General features: G+C 36.9%; 1 protein-coding gene across 2 annotated transcripts; it reads left to right on the forward strand.

Moving 5' to 3' along the window:
* The first annotated feature begins 168 nt into the window (after positions 1 to 168).
* RAD17 (RAD17 checkpoint clamp loader component) lies at positions 169 to 25,563 on the forward strand. Of its 2 annotated transcripts, none has more exons than XM_067569185.1 (17): positions 169 to 187; positions 1,010 to 1,109; positions 3,033 to 3,302; positions 4,614 to 4,697; positions 7,731 to 7,887; positions 8,398 to 8,534; positions 11,209 to 11,261; positions 11,357 to 11,482; positions 11,574 to 11,643; positions 12,043 to 12,154; positions 15,205 to 15,399; positions 17,028 to 17,113; positions 17,337 to 17,483; positions 17,993 to 18,139; positions 19,058 to 19,178; positions 21,081 to 21,138; positions 23,829 to 25,563. In XM_067569185.1, exons 2-17 carry the CDS (start codon positions 1,068 to 1,070, stop codon positions 24,094 to 24,096), a joined length of 2,073 nt encoding a protein of 690 aa, XP_067425286.1. In that variant the 5' UTR covers positions 169 to 187; positions 1,010 to 1,067; the 3' UTR covers positions 24,097 to 25,563. The 2 variants fall into 2 exon arrangements, with proteins under 2 accessions (XP_067425286.1, XP_067425285.1); XM_067569184.1 differs by having other exon boundaries at positions 175 to 277.
* The last annotated feature ends 103 nt before the right edge of the window (positions 25,564 to 25,666 follow it).

The raw sequence follows: 25,666 nt of genomic DNA on the forward strand, positions 1-25,666 counted from the left end.
TTTCCCAGCCGGGGCCTTTTACCAGAGCCTCCCGGCTCGGCGCACACTAATGACGTCAGCAGGTGCTCATTCGTCGCTTGATGTGTTGTTGTTGTTGGGACGCCCGGCGGCGGCGGCGGCGAGGCGCAGGCAGCTAAGTGTGCCGCGGAGCGTGGCAGGGCCCCTTCCTGAGGGCTGGCGCGTGGGGGTAGGAGAAGGGGTGGGGGCTGGATCGGGTTCCCCTGCGCCGCCCTTCTCCGCCAAGGAGCGGCCTCGGAGGCTGCGCGCCTCACGCCCGGTCAGTGTCTCCCCTTCACCGGGTGCGGGTGGCCCAGGGGCTGAAGCGCGCTGTGCCCAGGTGCTTGTGGCGCAGAGTCTCGCGGTCCCGGGGTGGGAGCTTGATCTCCGCCCGTGCCCCCGCGCCGGGTCCGGGCTGCAGGGGGAGCGAGTGCCTCTGTCAGCCCGCCCGCCGCCCCAGCACCTGCATGAGACCGTGACCCGCTCGAGGTGATCACAGCGGCGTGGAGGGGGCCCTCTGAGCCTGGGTGGGCCCCTAGCGTGGCCCAAGCGGGGCCCCTGATTGGCCACGGATGGGCCCGTCTACGCTACAGCGAGTAGCGGCGCGACTCGGGAGCTAATGTAGACAGCAAGACTGCGCCCGCCGGCCCCGGTTACAGCCAATGCCAGGGAAAGCTTTACTCTCCGTGTGTGTGTCTGTAACCGGTCACTGCCCTTGGCAGTGCCGGGCATAACCCAGTTACAGGGATGCCTCCTAGTCCCGCCCTTATTACAGCTGGGTTGTACCCGGGCCCCCTCGTTCGGTCACGTTTGCAGAGCAGACAGGATATAACTTATTTTTAAACCTTATATTTGTGTGTACGTTTACTTAAATATCGCTTAGTAATTCACACAGATTTCAGTTAGAAGTATACTTAATATTTAACGGTTATAAATGCTTTAGTTTCCTTTTCCTCAAGATGGAAAGGATTATGCTTAAAATCTGTTTCACCCTTACCCCTTTCCGTTTCAGGTCACTTTCTTTAACGTGCTCCAGGGTCCTACACTGCAGATGAGAAGAATAAAGGTTGATGATGTCAAAAAAATCTAGAAGAAACATAGTGTCAACTAAAGTAGGTAATTGATAATTAAAAATATTTTTAAAAGTTGCTTTGAATTACATATTTGAGATGGAGCTTGATTTTTGCTACATTAGAATGTTCACAAGAACATCTTGATACAAATGTGTGTAATTAAATATAATTTTACCATATAGCGTCCCTATCCTAATATCTTAACCAGAAACTGAAGAGGGGTGAGAAGATTATTTGTACTATATTTTTTGTTTTTATGTTGAGTTTTATTTCAGTGTTCTCTTGGAATGGCTTCTGGATTTTATTTTGTTTTTCATATTATATGACAGTTTGTGTTAAATCTGAGATTGATTCAGGTACTGATAGCTTTGTATCATCTTTCTCAATAATGGCAAAACAAAATTCAGACTTAAAATGAGCCATTTAAAGGAAGACAAATTGAAAGCTCACCTTTAAAAAAATAAAAAGAATGGAAAACAAACATTGGCAAAGATATTAAAGAGCATCTAAAGTACTTGGAAATACTTTACAATCACATTTTCCTATACAAAAAGGTTTTTTCCACTCACTGATACAATGTGAAAAATCCACATAAACTGAAGAGAATCCTGACTATTAATTCACATGATGCTGTCAAGTGCACACATTTATCTGAAAAAAAAATCAGTTCTGGTAATCTTAGATTTTACTTGTGTTATAAAAATGACTTGAAGCTTAAAATAAAGACAAGACTGATTTTTTTCCCTCCCCCCAGTTGATGGTGTCCCTTTCACTCAGTATAGCACATCTAACTCCTTTGCAAATGTGTGTTGGTTTTGTAAAGTGTGCAGAGTACTGAGTGTGCAGGAACTCCTCTTGATGGGGATGATTTTGATTAATTAATTCTTATTAGGTTCTTACAGGCAGGGCTCTGTGTACTATGCTGCTGCACACTATGTGATGAATTCCACCCCTGTCCACGGAATTGTACTTTAGAATTTGTTTTCATTTTAAAAAATGGTTCTAGCCCAGTTTGAAGATTACATTCTGTCCATGTTTTTAAGGTTAACTGTGTTGAATGTGAATAGAGAGTGAATAGAGTCTGAAATATAGCTCAGTGATATGTAAACTTCCCCACCTTTGTTAATGGACTATTAACTCTAAAAGCTAAAGATAAACATTTTAATGTTAACTGTGTTAGCTATTTCATTGCTGATCGCTGTAGGAGAAAATTTAGGTAAATGTGCTTGACTCACAAATTAGTTTCCATGTCTCTTTTTACCAAAGCCCAACTAATTTCTATTTAGATGCCAAAACCTTGTTTCCCCTCCCCTCCCCTCACCTGCCATCTATTTAAATTTGTGCATTGTAAATAGAAAAATCTTCAGCAGATCAAAGATTCAAAATATAGAGGCAATGGAAAATAAACTGAATAATATAAAAATATTACAGAGGCTATTGCATTCTTTATTTTCATATTTAACTTATTTTATACCTTAGCTTTTTAATTAATAACAGACGCTGCCCCAGAATTTCCAATGTGCTGCACTAGAGAGTTGCAATACAGGGTTCTCGGCATGGAATTTAGGTCCAGCTTCTTGTGGGGGTTTCCATTATAGAACTTTAATTAAGGGTGAACAAGCCAATATTTGTTTATAATTATCAGTACCTGCTAGGACTTCCAAGAGCATTTTTTCAGATATTAGAGAGACAAGGTGGACGAGGTAATATATCTTATTGGATCAACTTCTGTTGATGAAAGAGACAAGCTTTCAAGCCTACTCTTCAAATATTTTTCAAATATGGCATTTCATTATATTTTCATAACTCAAAATGATTGATTATTACTGAAAATATTCTAGATGTAAATTTATATATTTGATAAGTAATACCAAGTTATCTACAGTCAATTGTAGTTGAATATAGAGCAAAAAAAGTAAGATTGTGTGTGGCATTAACCTTCACAAGTTTGTATTTTGTCAGGTAACAGATTGGGTGGCACCTTCATTTGATGATTTCTTTGAGAACAGAAATATCTTATCTAGTACCCTTCTTGTGAAGTCATCTGAGGACGCTAAACAGCATCAGAAGAGAAAAGATCATTTTTCTGTGCCAGAAAGTAGCAAAAGCAAGGTTCTGGCCAGAATCAAGGGAAAATCATCATCAGTAGATCAGATTTCTGATGGCTCTAAACAAAATCAAAACCAGTCTCAAAATGAACCCTGGGTGGATAAATACAAACCAGGAACTCAGGTATGAGAACTATTCCAAGTGTTAGATGTGGTCAGGGACATAAAATCATTTTTGTGTAACTTATAAATTGTTCAGTTTCTTCAAATTAGTCCTACCCAGACTGCAACTTCTAAATGTTAGATTGTCTTGCACCTGTGTAAAATCTGAATTATTAGTTGACTCTGCCAACTATCTTAGAGAAGACCCTGAACAAACTTAGGTTTTAACAGCTATTCATCCACAGAACTTGCATTTTTGCTGGTGCATTTCAAAAGTGTTACTGTATATTAACTTTTACTCTCAGAATGGGGAACCTTGTGGTATGAACAGTTATTACAGTAAGTTCTTAAAGGTATTTAATTTTTGCATACTGCATCTACGCAGCAGAATTGAATGGGAAGGTGAATAATTAGGGTAGCTGCAAACCTGCAGAAAAGCTTGGCAAAATCTGTGGAATATTAAATTAACATTCTTTTAAAATAATCCACCTCTGAAATTACTTTGTAGGCATATTTGTAAATGACAAACATAACTTTACTTCCAGGGTTGTTTCAGGGCTCATCTTTTTTCCTTGACATTTTAAAAATTGGTGGGAATTGGAGTTGTTAGAAAAGGGGATTTGTGATGGATTACTTTTAATTGCTGCGCTTAGGATGTATTTAAGTCAGTGGTTCCCAACCTTTTTGGCTCAAGGACCACAGATATAATTTTTACTATTCTGAAGGTCCACCATCTCAGCCAGCAATCTCTAGCAGTCCCTTCCCTCATAGCCAGACAGAAAGAGTTCAGCAAGGAGGCTCTCCCATCTCCCTGGCTGCAGCAGGGAAACTGCATGCGTCCTGTAGCTCCATGCACTCCACCTGGGTCCCTAGGCAGTGGCTCCCTTCTGCAGCCAGGGAGATGGGAGATCAGCGCTCCCCTCCTTCTGGCTCTAGGGGGGACCCCAACACCTATGGACCCAGGCAGAACACTTTGCTGTGCTCCCTGCTATAGCCAGGGGGAAGGGAGTGCTGATCTCCCATCCCCTTGGCTGCAGCAAGGAGCCTGCACCGGTCTTGTAGGCCCTCAGCAACACGCTCCACCTGGGGCCTTAGACAGTGGCTCCCTTCTGCAGCCAGCAGGAGGGGAGCGGCGGGACACTTCGAAAGTCCCCCCGGGCCACAGGTTGGGAACCATTGATTTAAATTATTTTAAGGGTAGCTAGATCATTCTCATATATAGGCACCTTGTTTAGCATTTTTACAAACATAAATAATAATCTTGAACTGTATCAATAAAATCTCATAAATCAGAAATTATGTGTATTTCTTAAATTCTTTCTCATCATTCTAGAATGAGCTAGCTGTCCATAAGAAGAAGATTGAAGAAGTTGAAACATGGTTAAAAACTCATATATTTCAAAGGGAACCAAAGCAGGTAGCCCATATATTTTCTTTTTTTAAAAAAAAATAATTAAGTTGTAAGAAGCTAAACTTACCAGTAATTATACAAATGACACCACATCTTTTATAGCTTATATAGAGTAGATTCCCCATCACTGGAATAGAATGAATGATGTGGGATTTGTATGAATAAACAGGATGTTTCTTAATGCACATCTGAAGACAAATCCAAAATCAGGTTAATGAGGTTTGAAGTAAGAGATAAGCCATTGTAGTTTGTTTGGGAGATACCATGTTTGTTATATTTTTAATGAAAAAATAGACCCATATGTCTGAGCATTGCAATCTGAAGGAGCTCCTGGTGAGAAGAGCATTTCACCATAAACAATGACATATATTTGAAAATAAAACTTCTAACTCAAACTGCTGTTTACAGAGATTTAGAAATGCTTGTCTTGATGTGGTTGAAAATTGGTAATACGAGCAGTTGGGAGTTTAATATTATACATAAGGTGGTTTGCATCCTTGTTGTTGGCAATCCCTCAAGTCGAGGATGATTTTTTTCACAGGTTTTATTTTATATGCGTCCTTTGGAGTCTGTAATCTCAATGTTGTTGTCAAACCATTCCCAGTGGGGGCGAGTAACAAGGCTAATAGATTCCTCACAAGCCTTATGGATAGTATAGTCTGTTTTAGGGCTTCCCAATTTTCTTCGACACTTGTCATTTCCAGGTGTTCATATGGTCAGTTTTTCACTGAAGTGTGCTTGGAAGTACTCTTGGTACACTGAGGATTGAAATCTTTGGGTATTGTATTGCCATTTGAGTGATTTGGATTGCTTTTTGGAGCAATCCTTATAAACATGACTGATCTCACGAGCAATCGTCGGCTTTTCTAATAGTACGGGTGATTTGAACGTCTGTTAGATCCTGTGTTCTTACAATGACATAGTCCAAAAGGTGCCATTGTTTTGAATGGGGTGTTGCCAAGTTGTTTTATACTTACTGCTTTATCTGAAGATTGTGTTTGTGATCACAAGGCCATGCTCTGCACATTTGCTGAGTAGAAGGATGCCATTGGAATTGGACTTGTCCACTCCTTCCTTCTCTATGGTGCCACTCCATCTGTTAGAGTCTTGGCCAACTCTTGAGTTAAAGTCCCATAAGACGATTAACTTGTCTATATAATAAATAAGGTGATTTGCATTCTATTTTAATATTGAAAGGACTGTGCTCCTGTTTTAATATTGGTATAAAACTTATTCTAACAATGTAGGCAAGAGCTTTACTTTTCACATTTATCTATTGCTATATCCCTTCAGAACCTGTATTGGTAAGAAAAACAAAACTGGATTCTAGTCCTTCTTCACCAACAGAATTGTTTGATAACTTCTGATCAGTTTACACCTATGCAACACCAGTGAAGGTAATGGGGTTGCACAGGTGTCATTGAGGGCCTTATTTATTCCATAGAAATTCTGTTGTTGATGATATATTAATGTGAAGGAGCCAGCCTTGAATTGTATAATACAAATTGATTTTGTAGAATGGTACTTGGAAAAGGATGGCTTTTCTTCATAAATGAAGCATATTGATGAAGAATCATTGAGACAGACAGAATTAACATATAAAATCAGATGTTGTTTCTGGTCCCTTTTCAGAACAGAAAAAACTATAAATGTACTACCATTTCCTTAAAGGAAATCCCAAAATGAAATGTTTAATACTAAGCTAGGTGAAGCTCTAGACATGGATACAGCAGGGGGATGATTTGATATTGTCAGGGGGATGGTCTTCTAGAGAATCTGAAAAAGGCCCTATCCTGCTTTCCTTGGATACTTAACATTCCCTCTGAAGCCAAAAGGAGTTTTGGTAGTGCATGGAATGGGAGACTGGGCCTCTACTAGGTAATTTTTCTATCTCTAATTTCTAAAATTCTTCTGTGAAAACCGTTTTTAAAGCATGACTGATGTGCAGCATCCTATTGTGGGGATCTTAAATTGTATGTCTTATTTGCAAAATAGTATTGCAAACAATGGGTTCTGTAATGCAGATTATAACTTTATCATAGGTAAAATGTGAAATAAATTTGAAAAATAAACTTCTACTAGGCATGTGAACTTTCAGATTCCCTAACTATGGGCCATTTTGCTCAGTCCACACCTCCTTTCTTACTGTCACGAACCAGAGATAAATATGTAGAATATATTTAAGATGAATTGTCATTTCTCCTCTATCCTTTAATTATGTATTGTGGTGAATATTGGGGGAGTATAAGAGACATATGCATATAGATGCTTACTGATGGTCTTCACAAGGTGGAAACTGAATGCCTGTTCACTAGATCAGTGCTCTATCAATGTATTATTAGAAAATTAACTTGATGAAAATAATTTTAACACTGAAAATAGGACTGCAAAACCTGTCATATCAGACCAGACCAGTGGTTCAACTAGTCTGGTAACCTGCCTTTGCCAGTTATAAATACTTGAGACTTTAAATGAAGGCAAAATAAAATTCCTTCTAAAGCATTGAGTCAGCGTGTTCTAGCAAAGTGTTAAAACTCAGTCTAGTTTGAATTTATCTAAAATGTAAGGCGTTGGAATTATTAATAATATCTGAAATTATTAATATGGGAAATCACCAAACCCTAATTTAACTATAAATTCCTTTATTAAATCTAAAGGCCAAATGGTACTTTATGCAGTTGCTCTAAATTGCCTAAATAATAAACAGCATACTACATCCAACCAGTAACAAAATATTTATAAGTATTTGATCAAGATACTTACAAATGGGCTAAACCTGGGGTGCTTAGACCCATATATGTCATTCCAATGTCAGGCAGGTATTACTTATGAGCCGTTTAAGAGTTTACTTTTTATGCCCTTTAAGAAACAAGTGATGTCATTGCCACTTACTGACTTCAGATAAAAACCAATTGGAGACGGTTCACCCTTATTTCCAGTCTTAATTTAGATAAGATTTACAACCTCCTTTTTCTCCAGTGCCTTTTTTCCCCTCCTTCTTGATGTGCATCTGTTTTCCCATTGCCCTTTTTGTTACAGGATGGCTCTGTTTTAGTGTTAACTGGACCCCCTGGTTGTGGAAAGACTGCAACTGTACAAATATTAGCTAAGGAACTTAACGTTCATGTGCAAGAATGGATCAACCCAGTATCTCTAGACTTTAGGAAAGAAGATTTCAAGGATGCTTTTAACTATGGTAATTTTCCCCAAGTATTTTTTATTGTTTCTTAACTGTAAATATTTTTAACATCTAAAAACCATTAAATAAGGATTAACTTTAAATTTCTTTCTAAGAGATTTGATGCTAGAAAATATGCTTGGCAAAAAATGGTTTTATGCATTTGTTTGATGTACAATGTCAAATTAAGGCCACAATGCTACAATCTGTTTTTAAGCTTTTGTTGGAAATGAAAATGTATGTTTTAAAGAGATTGTTCAACTGATGGGTGAAATTCACTTCAGTATAGAGGGTCTGTATAATATCCTGAGCACCATGTAAGTCCTCTAAGTGAGACTTAAATGTGTCAGAGGACTGTTGTCAGACCCATTGCACTGGAGTGGACTTTATCCTTTTAAAAGAGATTTGGAATGTATTTGACAATGGACTGTTAAATAGTTGTTAACAGAAAATATCAGTGGGATATGATGGTTTTTGTATGTATTTATAATTGATATGAGAAGTTTTTAAATACATTTTTCTCTTTAGAATCAAGTTCTCAGATGCTTCCCAGTCAGGCCCAGACTGCTCTCTTTCAAGACTTTCTGTTAAGAGCAAATAAGTATAACAAACTTCAGATGCTAGGGGAATCCACAGAAGCTGATGATAAACTTATTCTCATCGAAGTAAGTAAAAACTCTTGAAATTGTTATTTACTTACCATAACATCTAGAGGCCTTCATCATGGATCAGTATCTCCTTGTGCTAGATGCTGTAGTAAAAACACAGGTCAAAAAAGACAGTCCTTTGCCTCAGAAAGCTTACATCCTAAGAGTAAGACAGGAGATAAAAGATGATTCAATACAGACAGTACAAAGAAACAGCATTGGTCAGGTTGAAAGGTTCCCAGCACATTAGCAGCCTAACCATTGTCATGTTTTTGTAGACATCACAGCAGAGAGGTTGAAGGAGGATAATGAGGTAGCTTTGTGGATGCTTATGAGAGCTTCTCCCAAGCACAATGGGCAGCATGGGAAGAAGCACGGAACTGCTTGTTTGAAAATTTAACGAGTGGGTGATGGAGGCTGATATTATTGGCCAATATAAGGCAGAAGTCAGCAGGTTGATAGTGAATGAGAGATGATGCATGGGATAGGTAGGGTATATGGGCCTTGAAAATTAAGCAGGTAGCTTATGTTTGATGCAATAGAGGAGGAGGAGCTAGTGGAAGTATACAAAGAGAGAGGAGATATGGTCAAAATAAAAAGACAGGAAAATTATCTTTGCAGCAGCATTCTGAATGGATATGTTTGGGGTAAAAGATGTTGTTGTAATTGAGTTATGAGATGAGAGCCTGGATGACAGTTTTAGCTATGTAGATGGATAGGATAGGTTATGACCAGATTATGGGCCTAAGTGACAGGCAGAGTGGTGGTGTTGTCCACAGTAACTGAGAAAGAAGGTAGCAGGGAGGACTTGTGGGGAAAGGTAAGATTAAGGGCTCGTTTTAGCTATGTTGAGCTTGAAGCTGATGGGTAGACATCTGTAAGGAGATATCAGAGCAACAGACTGAGATTTTAGTTGGGGCAGAGAGAGAGATCTGTGAAAAGGCAGCGTAGGGAAGAAGTTGAATATGTGTTTGCAATGAGATTATCAAGAGAACAGGTGTTGAGGGAAGAGACAGGAACCAAGGACAGATCTGTATAGAACCCTCACAGAAATCTGGAGGAGGATAAGAAGACTTCTGTGAAGGACATGCTGAAGGAGCTATTAGAGAGGTGAACCAGGAAAGGAAGCTGAGGGAGGGCAAAATTTCAAGAAGAGTGTAGCCAACTGTGTCAAAGGTGGCTGACAGGTTAAGAAGGATGAAGATTGCAGTGCAAAGGGTGGAAAGTTGAGTTGGCAAGGGTCTAGGATGGAATTGGAGGAGAGGAACTCCAGACACTGATTGTAGTCAGTGTGTTCAATGAATTTAGAGATGGAAGGGAAAAAGGGCAGTAGTTGGAGAAGCAAGTGGCCAACTGGAATTTTTAAGATGGGAGAGTCTAAAGCATGCTTGTATTATGAAGGGAAAGAGCCAAAGGAGAGTGAGAAAAGTAAGGGAGGAGATGAGAGTGAGTGCAAGGGAGATCAGTAAATGGGATGGGGTTAAGGGGGAAGTTGTGGGGTTGGACGGGAGCAGACAGGAAACTTCTGTGTTGTAGGAGGGGAAGGGAAGACAAGCTGAGGGGAGGAAGAAAGTTATTTGTATTTGTCAATTTTCTCTTGGAAGAAATGTGGGAAGATGTGGAGGCGGGAGGAGGGGTGGTTTTGAGGAGTGAGTCAAAGGTGGCAAAAGGTGCTATGATTCATGATCATTTATGTTTACTTGGTAAATATATTATGTTTCTAAAAGGTTAATGTACCACAGACTAGAGTTCTGCAGTCTTCCTTGGACCTGTATAATTGGCTTTAGTTATACCCACGTGAGTTGATTGGAAGGCAGAAATTGCTTTAAACTGTGGCCATAGAAGTGTGATATACTACCAAAAGATAGCTCAAGACAATGTTGAAGAGCAGTGCTCAGACCCACGTGTAACTAGGTTCCCATTTATAGCTTGAAATATGGCCTGAAAAGTAAAATTATTTTGTTTGTACCCTCTTTTTTCTGCTTTATGATGTATGAAAAGAGCCTGAAAGATTTGTTTTTTGAACGCTTTAATTCTGCTTGCTTTTGTCCTTAGAAATATCAAGGATGTGAAGTCTAGTCTTCCTTGTTTTCTTGCAGGACTTTCTTGGAGAGCTAAGATATCTGAGTTTGGATCTTTCACAGCCCTCAATTGACAGGGTCAGGAGAATAGTCTTTCCTTCCAGTTATTTGTTCAGGAATTTTTGTTTAACACCTATTTAAATCAATTTTAAACAGTCTAAATGAAAATCAGCTCCCTTGTCAGGCAAGTTTCTCTGACATGATCTTTATGAGATCATAACCTCCTAGTTCTCTGGTCCTCCATAATCTTCCAGGAAAAACAAAGTAGACAAGATTTGAATTCCTAATTTAAAAAACAAGAAAACATATTTTTGGAAAGCAGGGAACTTTTCAGGCCTCTTAATTCATAACAAAGGAGAAAAAGGGCACAGAGCCCTTATTTTCTTTTGCTGGTTATCTCTAATATTAAAGTTAAAACTCTGTTCCTATATTAAGTTTATTTGAAAAATTATTTAACTACACATTTATGCAGCTTACCTAGCCACCTGTTGAATTTTGGTTGAAGTCAATGTGGACTGGAGGAAAAACCATCTTGAGAGAGGACTTAACCTTCAGTCAATTAGCAGAGAACAAACACACTTGAATTACAATACTTCGTTTGTTTTCAATAGGATATGCCTAACCAGTTTTATCGTGACCCTGACAGTTTACATGAAATTCTAAGGTGAGTTCTAAGTAATCTGTTTATGGGCTAAAGTCTTAACAACTGCCAGTAAACTACAGTTTGTGACCCTTGTTATGCTTATTTTTGTGTTTTAGGAAATTTGTGCGGACAAGTAGATGTCCCCTTGTATTTATACTCTCAGACAGTCTCCGTGGAGACAGCAACCAAAGGTTATTATTTCCAAAGGAAATTCAGGAAGAACTGTGTATATCTAATATTAGGTAAGAGATCATTCACTCCATAAAAATTGATCAGAAGATTAAGTATGGAACCAATAGTTTAACAAAAACAATTTCTTCTTGAATTTGATAGTTTCAACCCTGTGGCTCCCACAATGATGATGAAAGTTCTTAATCGAATAGCTACAGCAGAAGCAAGTATGGTAAGCCATCAAAAACTGCTTGACTTCCACATGGTGCTAGGATCACAGCAAAGCATTTCAGGTTAAATCTAGAATATTACTTTTTGATCATGTTGTGGTTTGATCCCTTGATTACAAGAAAACAGGGATGAAATTTTCAGAAGTGGCTTGTTTGCCAAAAACGGTGACTTTGGGTCCACAGAGAAGGGTCTTGTCCAATTCCTGAGTTGACTTTTGAAAATTCTTTTGTATGCTACAAAAACACTTGCTAATGCATATGAAGCAAATTATTTTCACAGTGATGATGTTGCACATGGACTCCATGCTGGCGGCAATAGGCCTTTCACTACTGGTGTGCAGTAAAAATGTGAAAGTTGTTTTTACTTCGGAAATTGCAATTATTTTTCTTTATCTTTGTAGAACGCAGAAAAATTTGTTGTCCTTGATAAAACCTCTTTAGAATTGATTTGTAAAGGCTGTTCGGGTGATATTAGAAGTGCAATAAACAGCCTTCAGTTTTCATCTTTGAAAGGTAAATATATAGAACTTTTTCAGCTAAAGTATATAGGGTAGTATCTAACCAATTCTGTGGCAGACACACACATTTTTTTCTTTAACCCATTTATGTCAGCCTTGCAGAAAACCCTCTCTAGACCTACATTGCCTGTACGGATAGGAGGGAGAATTAGTTGAATGCAATGGATGAGTGTCTTTCTTCGATGTCTTAACTTAATATTAGCAAAATATCAGTAACTTTTCTTAATATTAGCCAACTAGACTTTGAGGTTAATACATAGCTTTGGAGAAGAGAGGATGGAGTTCGATTTTTAAATTAGTATGCTCTTTCTTCTTCCTGACTCCTGATGTGCATTCCTTTTGTTGATGATTTTACCAAGCTTTCATGACATGCTATTTGATCTGGAAACAGATGTTTTCTCTGCCTTGTCATCCTTGACATTTTCCTTTTATTTTCTATTCTCCATTCTTATAGCAGTTATGAAGTAGCACGTCATCTGTAGTGTATGGGTTGGGCAAGTGATTGTGCTTTTTAATATGGTTGCAAGCTATTCCACAAAGGCAGTGCTATGAGGCAATAAGGCCTGCTCCCCACTCACTGAGGGTGATCGTATAATCTTTCAATATCCAGTCTTTTGCTGGCTAAGGGACGGAAATACTAGGCCTGACTTAAGCTAAGGGTTGCCAAGTTTTATTTTAAATATGCCATTTACTTAAGAGATCTTCCAGGAGGTAATGTACCACTTTCTACCACACACTTAATTTAAAACAAAAACTTGTACTTAAAGGAGACCCAACACACACACATTTCTGTATCTCAATGGAATATCTCTTTCTCTCTCTCTGTGAAAATGTAGGAGTTGCAGTTCACTTTAAGAACCCATAGATGGTGCAACATAACCCTTCAAATTAAAAATAGGATCTGGCCTGGTAGTCAAGAGGTGGTTTATCTGTATATAATAAATATAGTAATAGACCAGACCTGAAGAAGAGATCTTTGTAAACACAAAATTTGTTTCTCTAAGCAACAGAAGTTGGTTCAATGAAAGATATTACTACAGAGACAAGGTGGGTGAGGTAATAGACTTGTCACCCTCTATTCAGTTATTTCCTCCCCATCCCAAATTTAAAATGCATGTCACTTCATGTGTGTTCAGCGACTGAGATGGGCCAGTCAAAGTTACAGCACATGCCACAAGTTGGGTCTTTCAAAAGCTTTCAGCGTTGGAGGCCAATGCTGAATGCTTTTGAAATTCCCTCCCATAACAAACAGCAAGAAAAGAATTGTGATAGTTCAGGTTTTAGTGCACATTAATTTGTTTTTGTTATTTATCCTTTTTGAATGATTTGCATAACTGCTTAAACATATGATTTTGTAATTTTGTCCCTAGGTTGATAACTTAGAGTTTACATTTTCTTCTTTTCCCCTTCTGGATATTATTGATTTTCATATTAAAAGTTAATGTTTTTGCCTCTAATATATTCAGTTTGATTGTGGTTGTTTGTGTAGAGTGTATATATTTTAATACAAAAATATAAACAAAAAATATAAAAGGAAGGACAGAAGGTAATTTTCCAATATAAAGTTACCCTGATTATGACCAGCTAATAGTTTGAGATTAGTAGCGTTACCAATAAGTGGGTGAGAATAAGTATTTAGAGAATACCAGAAAAATGTCACTAAAGTTCTGAGATTCAGGAATAGGTTGCAAGAGTTGGTGCTGAAATATGTAATGCAGATTATTTAAATCTTCTTAAAATTACAAGATGTGTATGTATATAAAACTTTAAATGCAATGGACTCTGCATACAAATGTACCTTTATGAAAAAATGAGAGAGGGTTACAAAGAGAATTTAGGAGAAATGATAGAAAATGTGGCACAAGGCATGACCACTTTTATTTGTTGTTCAGTACAAGAAAAGTACTTCAAAATCCTTTCTCAAAGGTATCCCACACGAGTTGTTATATAGTTTCACTAATCTTTGTTGTAAAGAATATGAAGAGAAGAGCAATTGTTTGTGTTTAGTGGGAGTTTTTCAACCATTCAGGTATATTGGCTTAAAATTAGATTGAACAGATGACAGCCGCCCTTCAATGACTTTATGGGGACTACAGCTCCATGTTAAATTCTTCATGGCATCCAGAATTCTGTAACAAATAAACTTAGTGGAAACACATCATACCCATAAAATTGGAATAATAAAATTTGTGAAGTAATAGTAATGGATATATTGATACACCTGGGAAAAAATAGACAAGAAGCAGCAGATAGTACTTACAAATCTGGCTCTCCTTTATTGTTTGGATACAGAATGTTCACCTGCCACCAAAGTGAATCATCTATGCAACTACTGACTATTAGATAATTTGAATAAGAGGCAGAAATATTGTATCTGGTTCAGTTCATTGCAGAAGCTGTAGACTGTTGGAAGACATACCGAAAACCGAAAGTGCAGAGTCTGTCTCGACTTGTTGGACTAGGATGTTACACAGAAGATTCAAATATAAGAAACATTGATAACTGAACTGTGACTGACATTGCAAATGAGATTCATGTGACATGTTAACAAGGAGATAACGTCAAGTAGTGTGTCTGAGAGGGATTTTGTCCTTTTTGTTTTTTATTCTAATAAAAGGTTCTAGTAAAATAATTACCAAAATAAAAAAAGCAAGCCAGGTAACTTGGGCACATTTTTCAGAACTTGAGTTGGGTAAGATTGAGTGCTTAATGTTTTGCAGGGAATTCATAGTGACACTGAAAAAAGCATTTTGGCTCTTCGATGTTAGCCTTGAAGTACAAATATGAAACAGGACACTGACTTAGGTGCTTTATGTACCCTCAGAGTAAATGAGCTTGCTGCTTGTGTCCATTACTTATTAATAAATAGGAAACACACAAAAATCTGTGAAATAGAAGACTTATTTGTTTGGATATGAAAATAAGTCAGTTAATGAATAAGGGGGCTAATATTGTTATAAACAGTGACTGTTCAGCAGCTCCTTTTTTATTTCATTAATGTTAATATTTGCTTTATTCTAATTGTTTTATTGCTTTGATTATTAGAGTACTCATCAGAAAACAACTTATGGTCAAGGAAAAAAGGGAACTCTACATTAAAATGTAATACAGAAGGATCCAGAACCAAGAAGAAAAAGAAAGCCGATAAGACCTTAGAAAATCAGGAGATACAAGCAATTGGTGGCAAAGATGCTTCCATCTTTCTTTTCCATGCTTTGGGGAAAATACTTTACTGCAAAAGTAAGAGGACATTATTTACCTATTATTCATTGTCTAAATGTGAAACAATTAATGATCTGTAGATGGTCATTGGATTTGCAAATCCAATTTCCTAGAATTACCTGCAACTCAACTGTTGGTTTGCTCATTAGTGATCGTATAAAGAGGTTAACAGTTGCCAGTAGCAATTGTTTCTTGGACTGATGCTGGCTGTTCACATCTGGTGGGTAAATAATGCACACTTCAGAAAAGTTTTACTGAGTGTATATCGTAAAATTATATGGCTTATAGTTCCATCCAGCGGTTCAGATGTCTTCATAAGCTCTGAGGGATAATTTAGATGTGTAGCCTTCAGAACCCTGATGAGATTGTTGCCTTATAATGTAAAAACTACTTTTTCATGTGATATAAGATATGGATCACAGTTCTGGATGTATGCTCCTTGTAGTGTGTTTCCCATTTTCTCTTAATACTGCCTCTTTTCCTACTCTTACAGAAGGATCCTGCTACCTCCAGTCCACTGCTGTTTCTCTCCCTCTTATGCTATTGCTGCTACCTTTCCCTGCCCACTTCCCCCTTGGCTCTTCTCTGCTACCTTTTCCTTTCCTTTTTCAAAGATCTGATTTGCTGCATCCTCCCTGGGCTGTTACCCTTTTCCTCACCCTCTCATTACTTTTTCTGCCTTACTACTATTGAGGCTTTTGCCTTCCATACATGCATGCTCACTCAAGCTTATTTTTTCTCTGGTTTCTACACTTAACACTCACTGATCTTTTTCTTCTTTGCTACCTAATGCAGTTCCCTGCTGCCAGAATAGCTTTCCTTTACTGTTATGGTGGCTCCTCTTTAACCTCATGAGAGCAACTGTGACATTGCAGATTGGTTTGACATATTTAAAAAGCTATAATTTTTTATATATTATTATTTAACACTTTTATACCGTGGTAGTCCCTAGACATCTACTTGGTTAGAACCCTGTTGTGCTGAGTGCTGTACAGACATAGAAAATAAGTCCCTGTCCCAGAGATGAAAAAATGGTGTAAGTGGCTGATGACATCACAAATAACCCATTATGTAACTAATTCCATATTGCTGACTGTCTAGTATAGGTTAATTAGCAATAATCTTTGGATCAAGTGTTTTCTGGCAATTAAAGCCAATGGTTCTTAACCTAGCCAGTAATTAGCTGCCAGGAAATGCCTGATGAAGAAGAGGCTATTGTTATAAATCATGAAAATGTAAAGCAACTTTAATGTTCTAGTTTAGTTGTTAAAGTTAACAGTTGTATTGCCAGTTGCCATGGGTATATTTAGTTTACTGGGGCCTATTCACTAAAACTTTAAGGGCGTGCAGCTCTGCTTATCCCAGCAGTGACTTTGGCTCTAGGCTTTTCCTAGCAATTAAGAAACCAACACAGGAACCAGTAGGAAAATAAGACTTCAGCCTCAGTATTCGATTAAGCTGATAATTGCACTTTATTATTATTCATCTCTAGCCTTACCCTCCCACCCCTTAATTCCCAATATAAATTTAAATATGAAGTATGAGACTTGATTTTATTTCTGTTTTTTTGTTAATGTACACTACAAATATAACATTGTTTTTATATTTAATATTAAAGACTATGGCATTATTTAAATTGCTTATAGGAGAACCAGTATCTGATTCAGAAGTTCCTCGGCTACCTTCTCACCTATCTGAATATGAAAGAGATACCTTACTTGTTCAACCTGAGGTAAAGGCCTTTATTAGTCATTTGATACCAATTAATAAGACTTACTGGTATTTAAGCAACTTGATGGACACAGCAGTTTTGTCATTTACTGTGTGTATAATTGTATATAAAATAAATGTATTAATAGTAATGAACATTACAAGAAGAAACTTCTCTTTTCACATTGTGCTGAACATAGACTAATTTGTGTGTGTGGTTTTTTGTTTTGTTTTTTATTAAATAGGATGTTCTAGAAAAGTCACACATGCCTGGGGACCTATTTAATTTATATCTTCACCAAAACTATGTAGATTTTTTCACTGATATAGATGATCTTGTGAGAGCCAGTGAATACTTGAGTACTGCTGACTTCCTCTGTAGTAACTGGAATGTAAGTTTCATTCATTTTCATTTTTAATTTTCATTCCCTGCAGCCACATATCTGTGCATTCCTACTGATTATAATAAAAGAAAATGAACCTAGGTTTTTACCATTTATAAACATTTTAGTTTTATCTACAACTATGCAAGTCTAACTCCTTCCCTGAGAGTTTAGGTACTGCATCCAAAACTGTTAAATATGGAAAAGGTACATGTTAACCAGCTGTACACATTTTTGGTATGCTTTTGTATTAATATTTTCCACAATATACAATAGTGTGTACAAAATACTTGCCTGAAATGCTGTCCTTGTAGGATTGTAGTAAATACATTATAAAAATTGGTTCAGAAAATATGCCTTTCATTTGAAATAATTGAACCAATTTACGCTTTCATCTTCTAATGGGTGTTCTAGGCATGGATGAGTAGCTGCAAATTTACAGCAGTATTTGCTCACATTTGTAATTTTCTACTCTCACTCAGCAAACTTCACAATTTGCATGTCATGTTTTGTTTTAGTCACGACCTACACTCAGGGAGTACAGTGCTTCTGTGGCCACAAGAGGTGTGATACATTCAAATACTGCTAGAGCCTTTGCCCATTGCCAAGGAGGAATGGGTTTTCGGCCTTTTCATAAACCCCAATGGTTCCTAATCAATAAAAAGGTAAATACTTCACATTTTGAGGAGAGATATTTTTGTTAAACTTGGAAATGTAACTGCTATGACCCCCAGTGTTGTTTATGGGGACTATTCATGTTAGAAACTGTATACTAGACAAATATAGCAGTGTATGCAAATACCTTTTTAAAAAAAAATTCAGTAACAGTTTTCAGATATGGACCTAAATACTTATTTTCTACTAATTAGAAAATAACCAGGGGTTCCAGAAAACAGCCTGTTTCCACCCAAAATTAATATATTTGAGATCCTTGAAATCCAAGTTAATACAGTGCAAAATTAGCACAAAAGATATATAGTGAAGTATATTGTAAATGAAGTCAGACTCATGCCCCTTAAACCATCTTAGACTGATGTATAACATGAACAATTATGGATTCCCTTACTATTACATGGCCTTACATGTTTGTAATTAAAAAGGTCAACTCTAAAATTACAAGGCTCTGGAAAAAATTGGTACTTCATACCTTATATCCTGTCTGGCAAGCAGATTGTTGGCCTGAATGAAACATCCTGTAATTCAGTTGTAAGAATCCTCAGGAAACTTGAGACAGAAACACAAGACAGAGCTGAAGGAAATAAACTTTGTGGTGGGTTGGTGGTTTTTTGGTTTTTTTTTAAATTAGACCTGATTGCTAATCTTCTGTCTGAACCCCCATCCCATAATGGCTGTTTGAAGAACCATCCATTAGGGTAGGGTAAGGCTCATTATGCTGTTTTGTATGGTGTGGAAGGAATGTCTGACTGAACACTCATTAAAGCTTATGACATATCACAGTAACTGACATAATTATACTAACAAAATAACAAAGAGCCAAAACAGGGATTCAATTATTTCTTTTTACCTTAATTAAGCTTTTAGGTAGTATGTTTTTTCACTTGTGTTTTTTCCAATTCTTATAGTATCAAGAAAACTGCCTTGCTGCAAAATCTCTATTTTCAACTTTCTGTTTGCCACCCTTATGTCTTCAGACCCAGCTATTGCCCTTTCTTGCTCTGCTGACAAATCCAATGAGAAACCAAGGTAGTGTCAACATAACTTTTTAAATGGAAAAAAAGTTTAAATTTCTATCCATAATTCATATGGAAGATCCTTATGAGCCAAAATGAGAACACAATCTGCATTGTTGCCTAGATAAGAAAACAGGACATTGTGGAATAAATACATATGTCTAAGACGCCCGTATCTATTTTTAGCAACACCATTTCAAGCTCACTGTGTTCTATTGGCTTAAGGTTACTTAAAAGCTATTTTTAAAATATTATTTTACACTAAAAGGATTAAAACAAACATCAGTTTACATATGTGAGACAGTTAGTTTACAGTGCACCATAAATATTCATGGTGCTTTACAAACACATAAGACAGTAACCATGTACTGAAAAGTCTATAGTTGAAGGGCCTGATCCTTCTTCTTGTGGGTATTCCCTCTGATTTCAAGCACTAGGGAGTAACCGTTTGCAGGATCAGGCCCTATATGTCCCATTCTATTTCACAATTTAGGTCTCATTCGAACACATTGTAAGTAATTACTTGGATTGTAAGCCGTTTGGGAGAGGGACCATCTTTTTGTATTGTTCATACAATGTTAGGCACAATGGGATCCTGGTCCATGATCGGGGATCCTAGGTATTACATGTATTTATATATAATATAAATAATTGATAAATACTAAGCTATTTTGGTGCTGCACAGTCTTTGTCAATGTTACACATTTTCTGAGGTGGGTCAATTAAACACGGACAACTTAACAGAAATTATTGAATTCTCTGTAGGAGAGGCCAATAAATATATTTAACTAGATTAAATCCTACTGTACCTTTTACTTCAGATGTTTGTAGAAGACTGATGTACCTAAATCATTCACTTAAATTTAAAAAGTTATATCAATGGTATACAGAACTGTCACAGGGATGATCATATACCAATAAAATTTTATATTATAAATTTAATTCCAGTATACTTCCCTATGTGAGTAGGTAGTTTGAGTACATCCCAAATGTTTGTTAAATGACAAGAGATGTGGGTCTCTTTCTTGTGCAGTATTTACCTATGAAGAAACAAGCTGACTCTTTTTAACAGGAATTCCTTACTTTTGTATGGCATCTCCAGATTATTTATTGTTGTTGAGGGCCCAATTAGATATGTTTTAGTTGTTTTCATTGCCCCTCAGTATTCTTTGACAATACTTCCATTTCCTAATGTGTAAGCCAAAAAGCCAAAGGCAGAGTATCTTATTGCAGTGTAAAAATCTGATTATAACTGAGGAGATCAGAGAGGGTCATGATACTGCTGTTACTGTAGATGTTTAGCTGCCCACCTTGTTTAAGGGTTAGACAAAATAAGTTGCATCTTCAACAATTCCATTTTTTTCCTTTTCTGGCAGTTTTAGGAAACAAAATGGGTTTTTTCCATTTATATGTAGAGTGTATGGGAAATAAGAGGCACTCAATTCAGGAGGTTGATAGCAATTTCAATCATTTTATTTAGAATAAAAAAAATTGTATTCTAAATAAAATGACTCTTATGACATGTTATAACAATGTACATTGTTTGGACAACAGGGTCCACTTATTTAGATGTTAAACGAATTGCCTTTAGGCATACATAAGCCTGAAATAAGGTCTTTCCAATTTCAAGATTACTTCATCCTGAAGGCTATCTGAACTGGTTACTACAACATATTTACAGTTGCATAGACAAGATAAATATCCCAGCCACTTTATTCACTGCTGTTGCCTAGTTTGATGTAGAGTTGTATGGCACAATACATTGTGAAAATTCATGATAGGGTAACTTTAACGACTATACCAGAAAATCTTAGACATTTACAAGATTAGTGAATTACATTTATTTTCTCGTATGCTTTATTTTATGTGCATTATGACTAGTGCAAGATGACAACGATTCTATCTTTGTTCTCAGCTCAAATTGCTTTTATCCAGGATGTTGGAAAGCTTCCCTTGAAGAGACACTTTGGAAGGTAAACTTAAGTCTTACTTGTTTTAAAAAAGCACCATACATGTTTATTTATAGAAAATCAAAGATATTCTACAGTGCATCATCTTTCCTGCACAACCTCTCTAAGATGAGATCTTTCCTTTCTGCTCACACTGCCAAAACTCTTATCCAAACCCTCATCATCTCATGCCTTGACTGTTGCAACCTCCTCCTCCCTAGCCTTGATGTCTGCAACCTGTCACTACTCAAGTCCATTCTAAATGTTGCTAAGATCACTTTGGCTGCTGGCTTATCACTCTGACTACATCTTCCCTCCATTGGCTCCCTCTATTCCACTGCATCATATGCAACCTTTTTGTCTTATCGCTTACTATATGCTTGTGCAGTGCCTAGTACATTGTGGCCCTGACCTGGTTTGACACCTGTGTGTTGTTAGAATTTAAATGTTTTCTGAGTACAAATGAACTTACAACAGCCAGAAAGAACAGTACAAATTTTTCTGTCCTTTTATTCATCACATACGAGACCCTGTCTACACTTACCTCCGAGATTCGGCGGCAGTCGATGGGAGTTACGCAAGCTACGCAAAAAACTTGCGTAACTCCCGTTGACTTCTCTGCTCCTCTTCTGCGTGCCTTCTTCACTGCACTGTGCCACTTGCGAAGGTGGTCTTAGTATGTCGATTTCTGGATCGACTGAGCAGGTCTTCACTGACCACTCAGTCGTTCCAGAGAAATCCTGAGAGATCACCCCTGGCATTTTGATGGAGCACTATATTAGATGCAATATTAGATGAGCAAGAAATATGACATAAAGCAGAAACTGTTCTTAGCTCCTTTGAAACAGTTATACATTTTTTCAATTATAAAATTATGAATTATGTTCTATTGAGAATTATGCTGAAGTAAAAAACTTGATTTTTTTTGTCTCATGGAATTTTAGACTACTGCTCTGTGCATACTTGGAGACTGTTTTTATTTAGTATATAAAATGGACAACATAGACAGAAGTTAATTTATAGAAGGTTTATGATTTGTACTACATATGCAGTTTTTATAAATTTCCACTGTCTTCTAAAAATCCTTACAGAAGGGTGCCAGATTGACAGTCATGGAAACCAAAGTCTTCTCCAAAGAACATATAGAGCTCAGACAGTGACATTGCAGCCTATCTCCCATACTTTGATACCAGTGGGCCTCAACCCTGAACTAGTAGAACCATTTCTAGGGATGACAGTTAAGTTTCCATAACCTCAGTCCTGAAGCAGACTTTTAAAAGAGTGATATCCATTAATACCTGCATTTTGGGTACTGCTGTAGTATTTTGAGAAGGGTTTCACTTGCTGGACCACTTCTCTTGAGAAAGAAACTGCATATTATAGCTCATTAATATTTTTAGAGATGGAGCAAGGGGAAAAAACCTTGGTTTTACAGTTTTAATGCCATTTTATTTATATATATATTATTTATATATATAATACACACACACACACACACACACACACACAAGTATTGTTGTAGCCTTGTTTGGTCCCAAGATATGAGATAGACAAGGTGGGTAAGGTAATATCTTTTATTGAACCTTCTGTTGGTGGAAGGAATAAGCTTTCATCTTTTCCACCAACAGAAGTCGGTCCAATAAAAGATATTACCTGACCCATCTTGTGTGTCTCATTAAATATATATTGACATTGGTAACTTATTTGGTACTGTCATGAAATCCTAACCTAAAAAGAAAACCAATTTATGATGCCTGGGATAGGAGCACTGTCATGGGTAAAAGACTGTAAACAAAGAGTGACGACAGATGATAGTTTATCAATTGGGAGGAAGTGTCTGGTGGGTAACTACGGAGATCAGCGTTAGGACCAGTCTTGTCAACATTTTTAATTATCTGGAAGAGGTTAAAAATGTCACATTAATTAAAGGTGGAGATATTAATTGGGGAAAGTTATGAACATCAATCTGACAAAGTAGTAATAGAAAGAGACTTAGGTAGATTAAAAACATGATCAGAAAAGCAAAATGAGAAATAGTAAACTCTTTCACTTCCCCTTTGTCTGTTTACTTTCTTTTTTATATTGCAAGTCCTTCAGGGGCAGGGAACAATGCTGTCTTTTATGTTTGGAAAGTGTCTAGCACAGTGTGGGCACTGCTAGAAATAAATCAACTTACTTGTAACAGTTTACATTTTTCTAAGGCAAAGTAATTCAACCACACATGCTTCATGGCAAGGAGAAATCTAGAAGCAGTAATGCTAAAAGAGATTTACAGTGATAGTGAACAGCAAATGTGACATGAAGTGACAATGTGATATGGCTTTAAAACCAGCCACTGTAGTTTTGGGCTGCATACACAAATGAAACTTAAAAAGAGCAGGGAGCAAATACTCCTATACAGCTCTGGTGTAAGTGCACTTGTAATGTTGTGTTTAGTTCTGGGTGCCAAATTTCTGTACTTGGAGGATGCACAAAGAGCAATACAAATTATTAGCAGAAGTGGAGGGACTGATTTAGGAAGAAAGATGTTGTATATCTTAGCTATGGTTATAACATTACTCATATTTTTAAAGCTGCAAATACCAAAGAAGGAAAGGGATTATTTAGTGTGATACATGGGTGACTTACTCCATTTCAACTTCCATGATATTGTGAAAGAGAATGCTTCATTTTATTTTTTCTTATTGCTGATGGTTGTTACAATGATTTTGCAGGTTAAAGCTTGAAACTCTTACTGATAAAGATCCTGGAATGATAGGCTTTGAAAGTATTGACGAAGGGGACCTTGCTGCCATGCAGCCTCTGGAGATGCTTGTCCAGTTGGAGAAAAACAAAATAAATGAGAGTGACACAGATGAATCTCCTCTTACTTCCAGCCAGGCTAGTGGAAGTGAACTACCAGGTAGTCAACCTCAATCTATTGCAGCACAAGCAATCATGGAGGAAGATGAATTAAAAATAGAGGAATATGATAGTGACTGAATGCAACAAAACATCAGTGGCATTGGTTTAACACTGTTTAACAGATTCATTTTTTTTATTTTGTGGTAAGATTCTTCCTTGAAGAGATTCTAACAAAAGCATCAAAGGTGTATTAAAGAGTGAGCCAGTTCTATAGCAATTCTACATGAATACTCCTGTGACTATTCACATGAGAATATGCTGCAGGCTCAAGCCAAGTGTGTACTGGGGCAAGGTGTGAAGTTTCTTCAATTTCCGTTGACATTGTAGTATGAAGCCCTAAGTGTGTGTATTTAATCAAAGATATTGCTCCCTGCCTTTTCTGAGCCATCAAAGTAATCTATATGGTTTAAACAAAATTAAAATAAAGTTATAAATGATGAGCCGAAATATTTGAAAGAAAACTAATGGTGAATGTTAAATCACATTTATTTTTCTATTTTACACTTTTTAATTTCATTTTACATATTTCTGGGTATAGAATACTTTTGTCAGCATTTGGAGGTTTTACTAAATCTCAAATTTTTCAAGACATTTACTACTGTTTGGAAGCTTAAAACTTTTGAGGAGAAAAAGAATAAAATGTAAATTGTAAAAAGTTAGTTGTCTTTATGTAAATAATAAGCCTCTTTCTGTTACTTATTACAGTTTTGTACTTTTGGCCATATATATGTTTTATGTATGTTTATAAACAAAAGCTTATGTTGTATAGATTATTTTAGATATTTTTTGGAAATATTTGCATAATTTATCAAGGAATACACCATTAAACTAAAGTGCTACTTGTCCTTTGTACTCTTTAGGAAATTAATAGTTTATCCTGAAGCCATTTTTTCCTAAATCTAAATTCAGATACACTTTGTGGAAGGGGTGGGTGTGTGAGTGAGGGTGTGTTTAAATGAATAAAAGGTAATGGTATTGATAAATGATGATGGGATTATAGGAATGTAAGTATTGTCAATGAATAGACTATAAAATAGCATATGAAAACTAAAAAACTTTATAGATCCATAGCATGGCAGTAACAAATAGAGTTGCTTGATCTTTTCTTTCTTATAGTGAAACTTTAGATGGCCATCCCCTATAATCCTAATAGTAAACCTAATCCTCCTGTACGCATACGCCCTGGAAGTTGTGCCTGAGTTAGGACTACAGGATCGGGCTCACTGGCAGCAGGGCAAAGTTTATAGCTCCAGCAATAAACATAGAGCATCTCAAGATTATATATACATTCATGGTGTTCAAATATTTCCTATTGTCTTACCTAGCCGAATCATAGAAAATGAAGGATTTCAAGCAGCAAGTCGAAAGCTACTGTAACCCCTTTTTAAGTGTTTTGGCTGTCTTTAAATGGTGGAAATATGCTAGACGTTTTTATCCTAAATAGGAGAATAGGAATGAGTGTGCTACACTTGCCAATTTTCTGTTTGAACAGAAAAAGGCAGCTTTTCAGAATGTCTGCGAACTTCAGCCTGCTTGGTTCTTCAATATTTATTATTTTCCAGGGTCTACTTTTTCTAATTCTGTGCCTTAGAAAACCGACCTACTGAGCCATTACCTCGCCGCAGCTTGCTGTTGGGCAGTAGCGTAA

Source organism: Emydura macquarii, unplaced genomic scaffold (genome assembly GCF_026122565.2).
Source record: "Emydura macquarii macquarii isolate MOO-44397 ecotype Brisbane River unplaced genomic scaffold, CSIRO-AGI_Emac_v2 contig_2897, whole genome shotgun sequence".
In the NCBI taxonomy this organism is placed as follows: Eukaryota; Metazoa; Chordata; order Testudines; family Chelidae; genus Emydura; species Emydura macquarii.